This window comes from Anarrhichthys ocellatus, unplaced genomic scaffold (assembly GCF_004355925.1).
Source record: "Anarrhichthys ocellatus isolate YVR2014 unplaced genomic scaffold, GSC_Weel_1.0 scaffold49, whole genome shotgun sequence".
Taxonomy (NCBI): Eukaryota; Metazoa; Chordata; class Actinopteri; order Perciformes; family Anarhichadidae; genus Anarrhichthys; species Anarrhichthys ocellatus.
The window spans coordinates 37,857-57,372 of record NW_022280079.1 but is presented as its reverse complement, the minus strand read 5'-3'; the positions used below and the strand labels follow the sequence as shown (position 1 = coordinate 57,372).

The 19,516-nt window shown below is 41.3% G+C and overlaps 1 protein-coding gene across 2 annotated transcripts in view; it reads left to right on the top strand.

Annotated features, from left to right (window-relative positions):
- Positions 1-19,516, top strand: part of large1 (LARGE xylosyl- and glucuronyltransferase 1) — a 118,231-nt gene that overhangs the window by 65,769 nt on the left and 32,946 nt on the right. For both annotated transcript variants that reach the window (XM_031869872.1, XM_031869871.1), the window contains exons 7-8: positions 8,775-8,879; positions 15,296-15,408. In XM_031869872.1, the coding sequence (XP_031725732.1) occupies positions 8,775-8,879; positions 15,296-15,408 (218 nt within the window). The remainder of the gene's footprint in view (positions 1-8,774; positions 8,880-15,295; positions 15,409-19,516) is intronic.

Here is a 19,516-nt window from a genome sequence, read left to right as displayed (position 1 = left end):
TCAAAACAACAATAACGTGCAACCTGTGCAAAACAAAACTAAATGAGTGCAGATATGTGTGAGCATCACGTTTTATCAGTATTAGTGGCTGCAATGAGCTGCTTTCCACTACAACTCTTTTTAAAACGGGGTTGCAGACTTGATACGGCCACTCTCAATTCATGCTCAATGTTGAGTTTAGATCTGTATTTTGTTTTGAGAGGCAACAGCAGAAAAGCCGACCTCACAGAGGTAGGAGGTGGCGAAGGGAAGCACACTAAGCTACACATGTGAGTCGCCAAGAATCTTGGCCGTCGCGCAAGCGTAACCTGTTAACGGCGTAACGTAAACATTTACACGAAAGTACAGGCATTTCTCCATGTATTTATTAATGACTTAGTTTTATGTCCGTGTACTTTGTACTTTTGTAATATGTGAAGTTCTCAATAAAGTTCTTGAAATAAAAAAAATCTGCATTTCCCCCTGCGCCCCACCTGTAATACCACTGCGCCCCACAGTTTGAGAAATACTGCTATAGACTAAGGCACCATTAAGTAACAGTTGTGTAGAACAGCTGCACTGAAATGTCTCATCTGGCTTTTCCAAATCCCACAGACATAACATGTTTACCCATTCTGTCAGTTGCTAGTTGACCGTTTCCTGGGCTTCTGGTCACCGCTGGCTTTCTAAATGTTAAAAACACATGAGCAGCAAAGATGGACAGAGGACCATGGGGAAGGGCCTGGGGAATAGTGTAATTGGAGATGGAAGGCTCTGCACTCTGTCCAGGGTATCAGCAAGGCCTCAAGGGCCTAAAAAGTGAATTATGAAAGTTGTATAAATCAGTGAGCATGGACTTTATCTGTGGTTATTAACACTTGTTTATCTCTATTCTCTCTGTTAACATCATTGTTGGACAGTGAATTCATGAGTTATGATTCTGATCATTTTGGGCTCTCAGGTTTATTTTCTGTGTCTTCATTTAGATGTGAGTGGGTACGTTTGTTCAAAGAGTTGTGCTTTGTCTCGTAGTGTCGCTTCATTTGCTGCTTTTATCAATAGTTACGGTTTCTGAACATATGAGACATGCTGGTTTTAACTGCCTGTGGGAATAATTAACATATAAGAGTCTGTTCATTCTTGCTTATAAATTATATTCTCTCTGAACACGTTTCTCTTTTTGGAGAACGTCATGTGAGATAACTTCTCTGATCAGCGCAATAGTCCTGCTCTTCTTTCTCTTTCCTCGTCTCTCCCCCGTGTGTCACGTTGTGTGTAAACCTCACTCGAATCAGGAAACGTGTCAGAATACTCATATTTGATTGGCTGAGCTGCATCACGTGATGTGATTTACACCGCATTGGTCGGTGTGTTTCCTGCACCGCTGAACAAGTACCGTAACGGCTGAATAACATGTGCCGGTTAAAATATAAATTCGCTTTCAAGTATGTATATTTCCAACTTATCTATCGGTTTGAGATGCTGGGTCCGGATGCAACTGCGTCTGGGTCCGGATCCGGACCGCGGTCTGCCAGTTGGGGACCCCTGATCTATCAGGATGGACAGAAGTGTGATAGATGTCATCTGTACAGAATGAACAGCACAACAGAAGTGATTCATATTTGGAAAAGGAATTGATAGATATTTAAAGACTCTTTTAGCGTGTTCAATTTGAGAACAGAAGTGGTGGTCGGTGGTAGAATGAGTGTTTACTTGGGTTAACATCCCTTCTCTAGCCGAGGGGAAACCCTGAACTTAAAGGAAATTGCTTTGTTTAGCTTGTTTTCTGCTACGGCATACAGATCTGCTGTGTGAAGGATATTTCCTCTACTCTCTTTTGAGAGAGAAAGTATCTAAAAGGGACAAATGTATGTTTTCTATTGTGTGGTTTCATGAAGGTGCCCCATGTTTGTGCATTAACCAGTCAGAATGATGTTAGTTCACTGTGTAGATGGAGAACAAACTTCTTCTGTTGTTGGTTGACAGTGACACTAGCAGTCAGACAGCAACCTGAGACACATGAGCCATAGACTTTGAGCAACAACTCAGAAAAGCTACTGCCTCATTTCTATCTACAAACATGCATGTCTTGGTTGTTGGAACAAGCTACCAAACATCCTCGAGATGGAAATGCACTAATATCTACAGATTTGCAGACAAATTAGCTATTACTGGGGCATCCTGTCTATGAGTGAGACATGTGACACAACGTATTAGTAGGCCATTGATGCGCACAGCTTTTTGTGAAGATATACAGTGTTGTGCAAGTTCACATTTCACAAGAGCTACTGCTCAGAGTTCAAATCAACTAGTTTATGTTCATAGTTCACAATTTTGAATTTGGTGTTTAAGGGTTAGGGTCAGGAGCTAATAAATCGTGGCTAAGTCCTTTCACTCCTTGGGAATTTCTGTCCTTCGTGGCACAGAGCACATTATACAAGCCTCAGAAACTCCTGTTGGGTAAACTGGGCTTACAAAAGCCATTTTATGGTTGACTAAAATACACTATCAACAGACTAGCTTGGCAAGAATAAGTATAAAAATAACTCGTATGCAACAATTTCAAGAGAAGTCGGTGCTGCACTGGTACTCTCCGTTGAAATGGAATATCTGATGTAATGACTACCTAATAGTCTAATTCTGGAATATAATACAACCCCTACTTTTTCAAAGATCATTTCCAGAAGAAAGTGTCATCTTAAATGTGGCTCAATATGGTATACACAGTATATCACCTAGTTTAAAACCAAAACCACACAATAAAAAACATTTAAGTGGTAATTTCTTAGTTTTAATAACTTGAAATCATGAATTTGCACAACAGGATTTTGTAAAACAATATCATCATATCATCACAATTCCACGTATGGCTCGGCCCTAGTGCGGACCATGATGTCTCACATGTTCAATAGTTGGATGTATCTCCTGATGAGCTTTTTAATCAGAGCTCCATGTGAGCTGCATTGGGAGGATGAAATGGTGGAGTGAGGAGAGTGTGTTGGGCCTGCTGACCTTGGCATTCATCTTTACTGGTATCAGCACCACTGACTCAGCAGGAACGACTTCCACTGATCTCCTTGTACCTCTCCACAGCTAATTTAAGAACTGCTCACCCCCCCCCTCAGCCAGCCGCATGCTGGAAAATAGATTTTGGATGGCCTGGGGTTAGCTGTTTGAGGACTTTGCTTAGTGGGACATGCATACATTACATAGTATCATGTCCAACTCTGTAATGCATTCTAACCAGACTGTAATTGCTGAATAGCAGGTATTGGCTTTGATCCTTCAGGGACTCACGGACCAGATAGCCAGTTGGTAAATTACAAGATCAATAGTAACTGAACAGTGTAATGTGAATGAATCTGTTTGGAGATTCTGAACGCTGATGCAATGGCTGTGGCCGACAGTGTGGTTTGAATATAGAGAACAGTGTGAAGAATCACCTTGTTCTGATGGGCTATTTTCTTGAAGATATTCTAAACCAGAGCTGTTCTTTTCCTTCTTTTTGTTGAATCAGAGTAGAGCTATATTGATTTTTCATCCTTTTTCTTGCCCGGCATGGCTCTCTGGCTTGGAAACCAACTGTTCTTTGAGAAAAGGATAGTTGAGGGCTCACGGTCAGTTGCTTCTCAGTTTTTCTCATTGTGGATGTGAGGATTGAGTCAGCCCGCTAGGCTTAATGTGTTCATACTCTGTGGTCATTTAAAAGGAACAATACAGCAGTTTCTACTGGTTTAAAAGTGTGTGTGTGTGTGTGTGTGTGTGTGTGTGTGTGCGTGTGTGTGTGTGTGTGTGTGTAATGCGAAAGGTGTTGCTTGTAGTGACAAACACCAGAATTATCAACTAGTCTTCAGTTCCCCTCGGCTCCACAGAGTTTTACCCTCTTTCAGCTTATTGTTTCGTTTTTCTCCGCCCTCAAACTGAGCTCTCAACAACCTAATTCCCAACAGCATGCAGCTGGTTTTAGTGAAATAACGGATAAAGCCACTTTTCACAAGACAGACACAGTCAGAGACTAGCTGGTGAACATAGTGGAGCATTTAGCAGCTGAAGTGGCTGATATTCCCTCAGGAGTTGAAAAACTGTGGTAAAAGAGAAGAGGATTGGACTTGCACTCATCAGGTGACACAAACATGACCTTAAATGAGCGATAATGTTGGTCTGTGTCTGCTGGATGTGTAAAAAGGCAACAATTTGCTCATATGTTAGTGGATGTGTTGCATGCCCGCAAGTGGCCACAAAATACCAGTTAGTGCAGCTTCAAAGAACTGAAATCAACTTCATTTGCATACCACATTTAAAAACAGAAGTACAAAGGCCTCTATCTTATCCCTTGTTAGCCAATCATGCTGATAAATGAATATGTCTATATGTGTATATATATGTATATATATATATATGTATGCAAAACTAAGACCCCTCTCTTTCTAACACTACAGTAACATGAGCCGCTAAGTGCAAAACCGTGGTGACACTGAGGAATCATCAGGACCTTCACCTCGCCTATTTTAGGATCAGTGAAAGTCAGAATGCGGCTGGCGGTTACACGCTTTTCCGCTCTGCGGCTCACGACACTGCAGTTTCACAAGCGTGTTGGACTTCAGGTGGAACATGAAAGTCTCTCTACAGCCAGTGTTTGGTTTGTCCGTTCTGGGCTGCTGTAGAAACATGGGGGTGCTATATGTAAATATAAAGGACTCATACTAAGGTAATGAAAACATGATTCTTAATTTCAGGTAATTATATGCTAATGAAAGCATAGTGAGATCCCCCTAAATCTTACATACTGGGTCTTTAACTATTTTTCATCATTCAGCCTGGATAAAAAAAGGCCTGTGATTCTGCTGGTGTTAAATACATATTTTTGGGAATTCCAACATGATTAAATTGTCATTAACTATAATTAATCGCACAGGTTTACTGCTCAATTTCAATCAAAGATGTTTAACCATAATAACGTGTGGAGTAGAATATAAACAGAACAAATGTTCTTCCCACTTCTGCTGACAATCGCATTCAGCTTACAGGCATTTTTCTTAGAATTACCTGTGAAGTTTGTCCCCATAAAAGGAGCACGGTTTAGTTTCTGAACTCTAATTGTCCCGCTTAGTCATCACCTTGATGGCAGATCTTTCTTCTTTATTTTGCAGCCTTTCTAAAGGAGGTGCTTGCTCTCTGCTGCCTGCTCCAATGAGCTCTCATTAATCTTCCTTACAGCCTTCATTAAAGCTGCCACCTCTACACTTCAGGCTCCTATCTCCTCCTTAATGCCCATCTCCTCGACCTTTATCTCTGCCCAGCTTGCCTTCCATAATCTCTCGCCCTGAAGCCTACGTTACATCCCTTCCCCTCTCATCCCCTCATCTCCTGGATCTATCCTCTCCTGTCTTTATACCATTTGTCTAGTAGCTCAATTCGTTAAATTGATTGTACTGTTGAGCATTGAAATCAACCTTGAATTAACTATTGATGTGGTAGGCCATTTGTGAGGTGGCAGTTCTCTCCTTTGTTGTTGACTCAGACATAAAACCGTACTTTATGAAGGGATTGTGTTTCTGCTGGCTCAGTGTTGAACCAGTTGACCCTGAAGTGTCTGCCATTGGGCCCCTCCACCCTCCATTACTGTCCATACTGTAGGGAAGCTGAAAAAAGCTGCTTAGCTGCAGATTACGACTTAATTATCTCGTTATCTCAAGACAGAACCAACGGCAACAAGTACAGCTTGTTTCATTTTTTTTTTATTTAGTTCATCGTAAGTTTTAAAAGCTGCTACCCTAAAATGTGATTACCATACATTCTCAAATAGCGACCTTTATTTACCCAAACTGCAGAAACCACCAGGCCCTTATTTGGACTCTGTTGGAGACAGACATTTGTTCCTAATTACGTTGAATTGTAAATCTTTTTGGTACCATTGTTTGTTTGTTTTACTGACAGCAAAGTGGCTTTAAACGGTACAGTATCCCCTTTTTTGGAAGGCTTAACATGAAATATTGGCAGGAAGTTTTAATGACTGTAACTTAACACACATCAAACAAGTGATAAGAAGGAATTTTGAATGGCAATATTTATAAAATCTGATGAAGATTATGTATCCACTGATATTAGTTTTCTTTCATAAACATATAACGTAACATGAATCATGTTTGTTCCATAAAATATATATATTTTTTTAAATAGTGAGCAAGCTGTGGCCTGAGTGTGATATTTTACAGTTGCTGTTGCTCTCTGGTGGAAAAAATACTGTTTCTAAATCACTATTTCTTTGACACTTCTGCAATGCAATTTGTTATAATTTATTGGGTGACATACAGTATGCTGATATGATATATCTGGGATAAGCTAATATTAGTCAGTATGTGAGTCTAGCACTAGGAAATAGCAATTCCCTTAAAAGAGAAGTAGACGAGTGGTGAGACCGACAAAACTATGTTGTTGTACTGATGGAATTAATGCCGTGGAAATCTGCGTTATGCTGAGATAGTTTTTTTTTTTTTTTGCCCAGCCTGTATTTGAAACAGGTTTTATGTGTATATGCTGGCCAAACCTCCAGCTATCTTAAACTTAATGTGTGAATATTGGCTTTTATTTGAGAATTTCTGGTACATCAATTGTTCTTCCAGATGTTGATGGAACATTAGTCTCATCTTTATTCTCTTTCTCTCAAGGCAGACGTTAGGGATGTGACTATGGTTTTTTGTGAATTACTGGATGACTGCCAGTGGCTCCATGCAGATCGAGATCTTATGTAAACCAAGTCATGTGCGTGACGTGTAGCCTACCTGCCCTCTCCTCTCCTTCACCTGAGGTGGTAGATTCACTTGCTACCTCATAAGCCTATTTGATTGTCTCAACCGCTCAGTTAGGGAGCCTCTGTTAGATAGTGCACGACCTCTGTTTTTCTCACTGTAGCAGAAAAAAATTGCTCAGACCACCTAAAGCTCAATATTCAAGAGCAACTCCCGAAATGGACACAACCAATTGGACCTTTCCTCCAGGTACGATCTAATTGGGGGAAAATGGTATGCCTCCAGCTCTATGGCCTAATTGACATTGCTGGGGTACAAGAACTTTGTCACCCAGTAATGCGCACTGACTGACCTTCCATCAATGTGGCCATGGTTTACAGATTCAGCTGCCACGTGAACCCTTTAAGGTTGAAGCAGCCCGGCCAGCTTCAAAAGATACTGCAAGTACAGCAGTAGACCCTGCAAAGGGCATGAGACTGGATCTAACCCTGTCGCTGCACCATAAAGAAAACACTGGCCAACAGTTTCTATTCCCTTTCCTTTGGAAGGAGCCCTTGCAGTCTGCAAGGTCTCACGAATTGAGAGCTCAAGGTCAGTCAGAAGTGACCACTCCACCAATGGTCACACCAAGAGTTGAAGTAGGGCAATCATATCCTTCATGGATACCTGGGGGGGGCCAAAGAGGACTCTGTCACACGTTGAAATGCTGACAAGAGCATCCATCCCAAGTGGGGCATTGGTCTCTGCCAAGGAAAGCCAGAGACAATGAGTCGTGCACTCTGAGGCGAATAGGTTCACCTGGGCCTGCCTGTATCCATCCCAAATCAGCTGCACCATCTGAGGGTGCAACCTCCATTCCTAACTCAGCCGCCTCAAGTGTAAGAGGTAATCTGCCACAGAGTTTAGTCTGCCTGGAAGATGCATCCCCTCAGAGACGCCAATTCTGGTCGAGACCATTTCCATAGCCTCTGAGCTTCCCCCGGGGACTTCAGTTACCAGGCCCCTCGTTGATGGTTGATATGAAACAGAGCTGAGATATTGTCTGTCTGAATGAGCACAGGCTTGTCCATTCAGCTCTCATAAACAGGACCGAGAAACTCATTCCTATAACCACCATCACTTCCCATCACAGACGCGCTGCAGCACGCTCTATGTCAAACCCCTCTGGTGCTAACCAGAACTATTTACTTACAGTCCCTCTGCTACCTCCTGCTCCTGACTGTAAGCCTGTTAGTTTTGGCCTTTTAAATATCAGATCTCTAAATAGTAAGTCGTTTTTATCACAGGATTTTATTACTTTTAATAAATTAGACTTTTTTATCATCACATATACATGGCTGTCTCAGCCCTGATAACTTTGAGACTAAGGATATCTATGTGTCTGATCACAAAGTGGTTTTATTCCATCTTCTACAAGTTATTCATACTTCACATGTCTAACCACAGCTTTTGTTAATGCCTTTAATCCTCATTTTAATTTAGAGGAGCTGGTCTCCCTTTTTAATCACATCTGTCAGACTGTCCTGGATTCTGTTGCCCCCCTTAAAGACAAAGAGTCAAATGGAACACCCCAGGCCTGGCGAAATGAATCCGAAACCAAAAACAGGTTTACATGTATTTTATGAGAGTTGGAAAGATGCAATGAGGACTCATTCAAACGGCAGTTAAAGAAGCAAAACTTCCTTCTTCTCCAATTTAATTTTAGTAAATTTTATTTAAGCTGAGACGCTTAACTCCAAAATTGCTCCTGCCGTTGGGTAAGAATGGGTATGAATGATTAGTTAGTCCAGATGGGCAGGTGGCACCTTGCATGGTAGCCCCTGTCATCAGTGTATGAATGGGTGTGAATGGGTGAATGATGACATGTAGTGTTAAAGTGCTTTGAGTGGTTGGAAGAATAGAAAAGCGCCATACAAGTACAGTATAGCGCTGAAATGTAGTCTTCAGTGAATTGTAATTAAACAAATGAAAGCTACAGAGAAACTAAGAAGATGTGGAGGATGTGAAAAAAAATGATATTGTGTTGTGATGTGATGCTGTTCTCAGGTCAGCAGGTTCTTGGTCTGGTGGAGAACCAGAGTGACTGGTACCTGGGGAACCTGTGGAAAAACCATCGACCCTGGCCGGCTCTGGGCAGAGGCTTCAACACTGGTGAGTACAGAAGGACGTAATGTTAGCATGTTAGCATTTAAACTATGTCCCAGTTGCGTACTTATAATCATACTTATGATAATTATATTAAAGTATGCATGCTAAAATAAATATTTTGGAGAGTGCTGCAAAATATTCAAAGTGTGACCCAGCTTAAGGAAGATCTCAGAAAACTTCCAATGTGGTTGCGTTGCACGCTGTCACAAGGACAGATACAAGAGAACATTCACTGCAATAAGACTTTACAATAAATCACCTCTGGCCAAATCATCATTCACTTGACTACAACATTGCTACACTGTCTTTGCACTACTGTTTAGTTTATCTAGTTAGTTCAATGAATACTATTCTATTTCATTGTATATATTGTGCATTTTTTTATTTTACTTAATATGTTCTATTCTGTTATTTTATTGTATATATTGTGCATTTTTTATTTGTCACTTTGATTGCTTAGTATATTTTTTGCTGCTGTTGCGAAGAAATTTCCCCATGCGGGATGAATAAAGTATATATAATCCTAGCCCTATTTTTAGGCTTCTGCTCGAAAGTTGCATTACCATACCCAAAAGACTATAAATCTGTAAGTACAAGGTCTATTTTAATAATTTTGATGGTATAGTACAGGTAACACTTGTGAGATGTGTGCAGATGTGTAAATATTGTGTATATGTTCCTGTTTAATAGTGAATGAAGGTGGCACACAGCTCAAATTGAAAAGTTTCAGGTTCGCCCGAAAGAAAAGCACTGAAAGCATGAATATCTTTTTTTAATGATGCAGGTGAAAGCTAAAAACTCTCCCAAATCATAGCACAACATGTCAGAAGGCTGTATAAAAAGATTTTGCTTTGATAAAGTGGAGCAAAAAAACGTTAAGAGAGGTTTAGTACAGGGAGGTCTAGCTGATTTGTCATTTTGGAAGCAGCTGTTCCATTGTACTTTTATATACTATATAACTATATATTTCACTTGTTTTATCTCTAATATTATTCAATCTATCCAAAATACAGCAGTTTGGCATCATTTTGAGAGCCTGAGGCCTCTCTAACCCCTCTCTGTGTCTGTGAACCATGGATCAATTCTTGTCTGCCTGTGTGTATGTGAAGCCCTTGTGAGCCTATGATTGGCCAATCCCAGACTATGGCACCTCTTTAGACGCGTCAGAGTCTCATGAATACAGGGGTGGTAACATGGGTTTGATTGACAGAATCGTTAGAGGAAAAAAACAGAAACGCGGCATCCCCCCACGGTCCCCCAGCCTTGTCTGACCCCCCTTTCTCCAGGGAACACTGTAAAAAACACAGGAAATACGTAGCAACAGTGTTTTAGCCGGCAAAAACGGAATATGAATCCTTTTTCTTCATGATTCGTCTCAAGGTACGAAGCATTTATGGTTTATTCTGCGGTGGAGCGTTGGTGTATAATTGTGTTTGCAGTGTGTAAAATGGCTGATATGATGTTTTTGCCCAGAATTTCTTCGTTAATTCGGTATATAATATGTGTGGAGCATTCATTATATTTGTTTCTGAGAAGTGCATTCTACGACACGCTGCCACGCTAAACGGTCTCGCTCGAACCCCAAATGGGGCTCACTCGGGCCCAGAAGGATATCTATCTATCTATCTGTCTGCACTGGCTGTCAGAGCTATTTTAATGCCACTATAGTTGCCACTGTTCACAAAAGCAGACTGTGTCTATGTGATGGGTCTATTTTTGCAGAAACAGCTTGCTTATAGTGTGAAATTCACTTGTGAATGTATACAAATGCTGATAGTTATTGAGAATTGACATGTAATTATTATTAAATTATCAATTTTTTATGTAATTGACTTTGACTTAAAATGCAAACAGCAAAACTAGTTTTCTTGTTTATGTCTGTCTCTTCTCCTGTAAAGTCTGTAAAGCGGGAAAATAAATGCCTTTTGCTAATGTTCAGTTTTCAGGAAACACAGTTACAAAATCCAGACCAAGCGATCAACTGGGTTCAGTCATTAAAACCTGTAAAGTACAGCCACAACGTACAGCTGATGTAGTCTATACTCCTTTGTGACGCCAAGGTTCACAAGCAGACAACATGCACCAGCCCACAAACCGTAGGTGCCACAATTAACAACGGGGAAGAACGCCTTAGGAGAAATAACTCTTTACCAAAATGAGTTTGTTACGGCTTGGTGTAAATGAGGGATTTGGCTGTTGCTGCAATTACATCCTCTCTAACTGGTAAGGTGAGAAACTTTAAGGAAAACTGAGCAAGCACTTGATCCCATTCAGTTTGCTTATAGGCCACACAGAGGAGTAGAAGATGCCACAGTCACTTTGTTTAATTTACTTTTTAAACACTTGGAGGGAAATGGATCTCATGTTAGACTTCTATTTGTTGATTTCTCCTCTGCTTTTAACACAATTCAACCCCACATTTTAACCAGTAGGCTTTTAGAACAATTTGACTTCAGTCACAATCTTGTGGGCTGGATTCCTGACTTTTTAACTAATAGGACACAAAGACTGAGGGTAAATGGAATTCTGTCTGACCAAGTTTGCTCCTCCACTGGCTCCCCACAAGGATGTGTGCTTTCACCCATATTATTCATCCTCTACACAACTATGTGTCAGAGCAGGTATGAAAATAGGACCATCTTAAAGTATGCAGATGACTCCGTTATTGTTAATCGGCTCCAGGACAATGAGACCAGCCACGGCCCCGTCATCGACGACTTTGTGAAGTGGTGTGAGGAGTCCTATCTTCAGTTAAACATATCTAAAACCAAATACATGACAATTGATTTTAGAAGAGCCCACACACATGAACTCATATCCATTAAGAGTCAGACGGTGGAATGTGTGTAATCTTACAAATATCTTGGGAAAATTATTGACTCAAAACTGAACTTTGAAGAAAACTGTGTAGCCGTGTGCAAAAAGGGGCACCAGCGTTTCTTTTGTTTGAGGAAACTGTCCTATTTCCACATTGACAAAACCATGATGACCTTATTTTACCGTGCTTTTATTGAATCGATTTTATCTTTTTCTTTGGTGTCATGGTTTGGAAACCTATCTTTAAAGAACAGAAACTCTGTATCAAATTGTGAAATGGTCTAGCAGGCTGATTGGTGAGTCACAGCTTAACCCAGAGTCCCTGTACACCAGACTGTTACAACGGATAACCGGCTCCTTAAAGGACGACTCCCACCCTTTGCACAGGGAGTTTCAGCTTCTTCCTTCTAGACGGAGGTATATAGTCCCACGGTGTAGAGAAAAGCGGTATAAAAACAGTTTTGTTCCAGCAGCCATCACTCAGGTGGACAAATTATAGCAACAGTACACAGATGCTATAGAAACAACGTTTGTGTACTTATGTATTTTATTTAGTGATTGACTGATTTGTAGCCTTGTTGTCTGTGTTGATTGTAATGTGTGTCGAGATGGATGCCTCGGCCTCTATTGCAAACCAAGTCTATACGGGTACAAATATAAGTAACCTGAACCTCAACCTAATATAAAGGCAAGATTGCGAGACCAACAGTGCCTCCCTTTTTTCTTTGGTGTGAAGAAATAGCAGAAATAGAGCCCCTAGTTCTCCTTGTGTGGAGGGATATGGGAGATCATTTTCTTCCCTAGAAGCTCCACCTTTTTCATTGTCACGGCACTTATCTGTATTAAACAACAAACTGATGTTACTCGACTGTACTTGCTCATATCTGGCCCAAACTCGATATGCTTGAGAAATTCATAAGTCCCATCATCGCTGCTTGCAGCTTTGATTTGTATGTTGCCATCTATTGTGCAACCAATGAGAAATGGTACAGCGTCGGACGACTTCGATAACTGCTTTTACTTGACTTGCCATTATTTTTTAGGTGGAGCTGTGCTACTTGGCGTGGCAAGGATGTTTCTCCATTTTCTCTGCACCCTGAGTTTTGGTTGCCAAAAGCTCTGCAGAGAGGTTTCACACCGCTTAAGGCCATAATATCTCTTGTGTCAACACCCATCAGATTGGGGTGCTGCAGAGGCAGTGGTTACTGTGAGTCTTTCAAACCTCCTCTTTTCAGAGAGGTGGGGGCGACTGTGGTTCAGTGGTCGAGCGGGTCGTCCTTCAATCAGTGGTTCGCTCCCCGGCTTGGCTAGTCCATGTCGATGTGTCCTTGAGCAAGACACTTAACCCCAAAATTGCTCCCATAGCTGTGCCTACGGTGTGTGTATGGTGGCACCTTGCATGGTAGCTCCTGTCATCAGGGTGTGAATGGGTGAATGATGACATGTAGTGTTAAAGAGCTTTGAGTGGTTGGAAAGACTCGAAAAGACGACACAAGTACAGTCCATTTACCAATCATAGCAATGCATATCATTTAGCATGTGATTCTCTGGAGATTAACCTTTAATGATTACATTGCGGAGTGGCTTTTAGCTGCCAACTTTGTTGTATCTGTAACCTGTTCCATGTTGGCGGAAGTGATCCCCGTGTCGCTAAGCAACCATGACAACACATTGGTCTAATGTTTTTTGCTCACAGGGAGTGATACTGAAAGTACAAAGGGAAATCAATGTCAAAGCAGTAGTATGTATGACTTATATCACAGCTGAGAAACAATCAGATTGCTTCACTTGAGCAGCCCATTTAGTAAAATGCAGTATAGAATTGAAACTAGGGTTGTTGCGATATACTGCTGTGGGCGATGAATGTGATATTTAAAAATAAAATATTGATAACATGTTAACAATACACACTATAACATCATGTAAAGGTCCAGCACCTCTTAAATCAGGGGTGTCAAACTCTAGGCCCGCGGGCCGAATCCGGCCCGCCACGTCATTTTATGTGGCCCGCGAATCCGCCAGCAAAAAAATAAAAAAATGTAAAGTTAGACTTGATAATAAAAATATCCCCATAATCTAAGTTATGAGATAGAAAGTCGAAGTTATGAGATAGAAAGTCGAAGTTATGAGATACTTAAACAAAGTCATAGAAGCAGCTCTTTGGCTGGTTACTGTACACTTGACATGAAATGTATTGTGAGTACATTGAAGACTACTTTAAACGTGGCTTTAAAACACATGAAATACTTCACGTGGGATTGTGCAAACGCACCCTTGAAAGGATTTTAAGCATTGAACAAAGTTATTGTAATAACTTGTTTGATATTTATCTTTGATATTTTCTTTAATAGTTTGATCTTTGATAGAGTAATGTGGGTTTCTTAACCCTAAATTAAAAGGATTAAAGTTATAATAACAGAAATGTGCTTAAATATATTTTACATTTATATAACTGCATGTTCAATAATTTAACACTTGAATAAACAATAATCAAATGCAGAGACAGTTATTTAACAATATGCTAGGAGTAGTTACATTTACACCGTCTTACATTTACAACCGATCCTTTGAGGGAAACATGATGTTGATGTGGCCCAGAGTGAAAATGAGTTTGACACCCCTGTCTTAAATCATTCATGTGTAGTATCATGTACGTATGTATAGTTATAGTAACAGACTTCTCTTCAGTGAGTGTAAACAGTTTGCTAAAACAGACACAATAAACAAAGAATTTGATTAATATCATTTTTAATTACCATCTGTGATAGGAAAACAATTGATTGCTGTCTAAGTACTTTTAATTCTGTATTATCTGATCATTTCATTTCAAAGCCGAACAGCAGTGAGGCAGCTTCTTCCTTTGCAATAACATAGTGCATTGATGAAAGATGGAGGCACACACCAGGCTCATTATCAGTTTTATGGAAAAACATTTTCCAAAAGATGATTGTGAAATTGATTGGGTTCCATTACACATTGTTATTCATTTCCCCTGCCTATATATTTTTCCTCCAGGTCATTTCCTTCAGGAGACTCATAGCTCTCTCTGTGCTGTTTGGATCTGGAGCCCAAAACAAACAGCTCTGTGAATGTTACAGCAGACACACCTGAACACTCTTGATTTGTGACGGTTCAGTGTTCTGCTCTTAAACTTCCTGACAGTGTGACTGAACAGCAGATCTCAGAAACAGAAAGGCATGTGTTGCATTCACACAGAACATCAATTTGACAGAAAACCTCCAGTTTAGCTGCGGCTGGTCGGCTTTGTGGCCGGGGCAACAGATGAGCACAGTGGGCTGTGAAAGATGGTTCAATGGTCCAATTCGCAAAAAATATATTCGCCATGTCTCTCCCTCTCAAAATTGGCTTCTTGATTTTCTTTGTAGCAGCCTGGAATTCTTTTATTAGCCAGGGAAGTGAAAAGAAACAGTTCTTGTTTTTGATTTTTCCTGTTTGTTGTGGGAGAAAGTTAACAATGAAAAACAAGGGTGTGATTCAGAGCATCATGATGGGACTTTATCATCTTTACCAGGCAGCTAGATACTAATCTCTCTGTTTCTTAAGCTACTATATGTGTGCGTGCGTGCGTGTGTGCTTTCCAGGGGTAATTCTGCTTCTCCTGGATCGTCTGCGGAAGCTGAAATGGGAGCAGATGTGGAGGCTGACTGCAGAGAGAGAACTAATGAGCATGCTGTCGACCTCCTTGGCAGACCAGGTAACACACACACACGCACACACTCACACTCACACCTCAGGCATGCTAACTCCAAATTGCTCCTTCACATGAGCAGATCACGAAAACACAGGTACAGTACTTGTTGCGGGAGCCTGTTTGTCCAATCTATTTTAGACTTTGCTGGTAATCTAAACTGTGGTAAGCCCTCATGTTTTCTGCCAATGCTACCTGAACATTTGTGGCTAAACTAAACCACAGTAAGGGCTTCAAATAAACAGCTTTGTTCGAGACGTGTCACCCGTCCATGTCTAAAGGTCTGAAGAGTTTTCTGCCTGTTCTGAATGGCCACACTGAAAAACAAGGTGAAAAACGGTGTCATAGCCTCCACTAGGCAGCATCACACCGCCTCCGTGATCTCTCTCCAGCAACTCAGTGTCTTTTGTGTATCAGCCCCGTGGATCATACAAACAGGATAATAGTGCACACCTTCACACCATCTCTTCTCTTCTTTTATGGCGTTGCACTCACTTGTACACACAGACAGAGGTGGTTTTGTGAAGAATAAAAAATCCAAACTTGTTTAAGCTGCCAGCTTGCTGCTTTCCACCTTTCCCACGTCAGAATTAGGTATGGCGCTGTCCGATCATCTCAGTAACTTCCCAGAGTCGACAATTCGACTTTCACACCCACTTCACACTGTGCAAGGCTGAGAAAGTAAGCAGGGTTGGAGCCCTTTTTTCCATCTTTATGAAAATTTTTCTGTCATATATTCTGTGCATGAACAAGTGTTACACTATGAATGTCTTCCAGGGGAGAAGACATTCATAATGTTACAGCCTGAAAGTCTGTGCCGTTATCCTCATATTAAAACAACTATCTTGTTTTGCCCCTGGCTTTTCCCTCCCACTTTTGAGTGTGGCTGCTCGGAGGAGCTCTAAACTTTTACTTGAAGGGCACCTTTGGTCTTTTTTTAACCTGGACCACATTTTTCCATGTTTCTGTGTTGAAGTGACCATTGGGGACAACATTTTATACCTGGGCCTTCAGTGCTGTCCTACTACAGTTTAACCACCTCCTAATAACCTCATTATGACCCAACAGCTAAGGTTATTATTTGTTTCTAGGGGTGTAACAATACACACATTCGTATTAAACTATTCGGTACGAGGCTTACGAACCAAACAATACATTTGAATTTGAAGAAATAGAAACATATTAAAATTTACAATAGAATTTAAAAGAATATAAAATAAAGTGCACAACAAACAGATAACAGGACTGTAAACAAGTGTAATGTAAAAGTGACAAGTGTATTTAAATATGAAGGGATGTGCAGGGGAGTAGTAGGGAGGGAAGGAATTTGTCCTGGGGATGGCAGAGTCAGTGGGGGTCCCGGGCTCTGTTAATGAGACCGACTGCGGACGGGAAGAAACTGTTCGTGTGGCGTGAGGTCTTGGTCCTGATGGACCTCAGCCTCCTACCAGATGGAAGGGGCACGAACAGTTCATGTGCAGGGTGAGAGGGGTCGGCTGCAATCTTTCTTGCTCGCTTCAGGGTTCTAGAAGCGAGCAAGTCCTGGAGGGACGGCAGATTGCAGCCAATCACCCTCTCAGCAGAGAGAATGATGCCTTTGTCCTTGGCTGTGGCTGCAGCGTACCAGACCGTGATGGAGGAGCAGAGGATGGACTCAATGACGGCTGTGTAGAAGTGCACCATCATTGTCTTTGGCAGGTTGAATTTCTTCAACTGCCTCAGGAAGTACATCCTCTGCTGAGCCTTCTTAGTGATGGAGCTGATGTTCAGCTCCCACTTGAGGTCCTGGGTTATGATGGAGCCCAGGAAGCAGAAGGACTCCACAGCGTCAACGGGGAAGTCACACAGGGTGATGGGGACACAGGTGGGGCTGCGTTCTTCCTGAAATCCACAACCATCTCTACTGTCTTTAGAGCGTTGAGCTCTAGGTTGTTCAGACCGCACCAGGTCACCAGATGGTCAGTCTCCCACCTGTAGGCGGACTCATCCCCACCAGAGATGAGTCCAATGAGGGTGATGTCATCCGCAAACTTCAGGAGCACCACAACAGCAGCACACAAGCTACAAACTCTCCCCGCAGCGTTTAGCTGTTCTCTACTGATTCAAACAGGGGTAAAGCAATCACCACACAATCCCCATTTCTCCAGACCATCATTTCTGCTTTGTTATTGAAAACAAAACCCCAAACAGAATCAAATGTCCGACCCTAACCCTGCGCTTGACGGGATAATTCGTCATTAACGGACAATGCATATAGTCAGAATCAACGTAATTAACACAACGACAAGAACAAACTCACAAGAACCAGTCACATATATTTATATGACAACAAAGCAACAAATCAATCCAGCAACACTGCAGCGCTAAAACAGTATTTATCCGCACACTGAAGAGCACGAGCCATTCATATATTATCCACATCAGAGGGAACAATATTAACCATATCATAAAAACGACACCATAGACAGATGAACACAGTAGTAACGCTACTGCAGATGTAAAAACACAAAAGCACTTCACTTACCAAAGCTGCTGTTCACTTAAAGACAAAGTCCATCCTCCTTTCTATGTTAACAAAGAGTTTAATGACGTGGTTGTACAGAACATCGGTGCGGTTCAGTTCCAGCCAGAGGTCCTCCTGTGAACATGTTCGTTGAGTTGTAGATCCACTCGGGTCTCAGCAAAAGTTTTCAAAAGCTCCGTAGCTTGTAAGTGTCCTGCCGTGCTATGGTGTTGTGTTGCTGCCTTGGTTAGCCAACTCAGGTTAGCGTAGCGTAGCTCCAAACACCAAGACGCTCAGTTGCAAATAAAACGCATTCCAGGCCATAAAATGTGTAACGCTTCTCCGACGCTGTCAGCCAGAAATACCATTCGTACAAATCCTTTTCCATGGTGGGTCAGGGCTGCTAGCTGTGGGGTTGGCCGACCCTTTGATACGATGTCCAGCTTTTCTTGAACTGTCCTTCTCCAGAAAGGCGTTGCCAGTAACTCCGCCGCCTAATCCATTTCTCCTCCTCCTTCAGCCATTGAGTGTTAAAAAAAACAAAGCTAGGTAAAAAAAAAAAGAATCTACACCAAGCAAAACGCTAAAAATGTCATAACTTCTCTTACATATCTTTCAACTTGAACTACTACTACTAAGTTCTGCTAGCTAGCTTTCAGCTTCACAACAATCACGCTAGCCCACTGACCAATCACGCTGCACGTTATTGCTGACGCACTTGTAGACTACGTCGGTAGCTCTGACATGTCAAAGAATACGCCCAACATGTCAAACTAAAGATCTGATTGGTTGAAGACTATGACAATCAATAATATCTTCTCCATATACTTTAATCTGCAAAGACTATCCAGCAGGCCTCTGGCCTCTCTTCTTACCTAGAGACACAGAGGTGAAATCTGATTGGATAAAAGCTCTACTTAAAACAAGCTGCACTGGAAGCAGAGCAACTGAGGAAGACAGTAGCTGTGCAATGAGAAAATAAGATAATGGGGAAAAATTATAATACATGTAGTGTATTTATGAAAAATTATTAAATTATAAAATAGCTATAACTTTGTGATTCTGTTTAGGCCAGCAGAGAAGGCCTTGCTGGCCCTGACGGCCCGCCACTGATATACTGTATACTGTATATATTGATAATACCAGAGCGACAAAACTATACATGTGCAGTAGCTCAAACAAGCATTAAAATAGCTATAAAAAGTAATTATTAATTATCAAAAAGTATTAATTAATTAATTGATTAATTGATTAATTAATTAATTAATAAATAAATTGGGGGGCGACCGTGGCTCACTGGGTTAAGAGGGTTGTCTGGAACGGACAACGGTTCGATCCTCGACTGGGACGTGTCACGTGTCGAAGTGTATCACTGAACCCCAGGCTCCCCGGGCGCCTGTCATTGGCAGCCCACTGCTCCCTATATACAGGGATGGGTCAAATGCAGAGACAAATTTCCCCCTTAAAGGGATCAATAAATTAAAATTAAATACATTGAGTTACATGATTTAATATATGTCAATATAAATCACTTCAGGGCTTCTTTTGTTCCCTAAAAAAAGGAAATGAAAGCCAATTCATGTAGTCTCATAAAATAGTTGTAATAGTAGT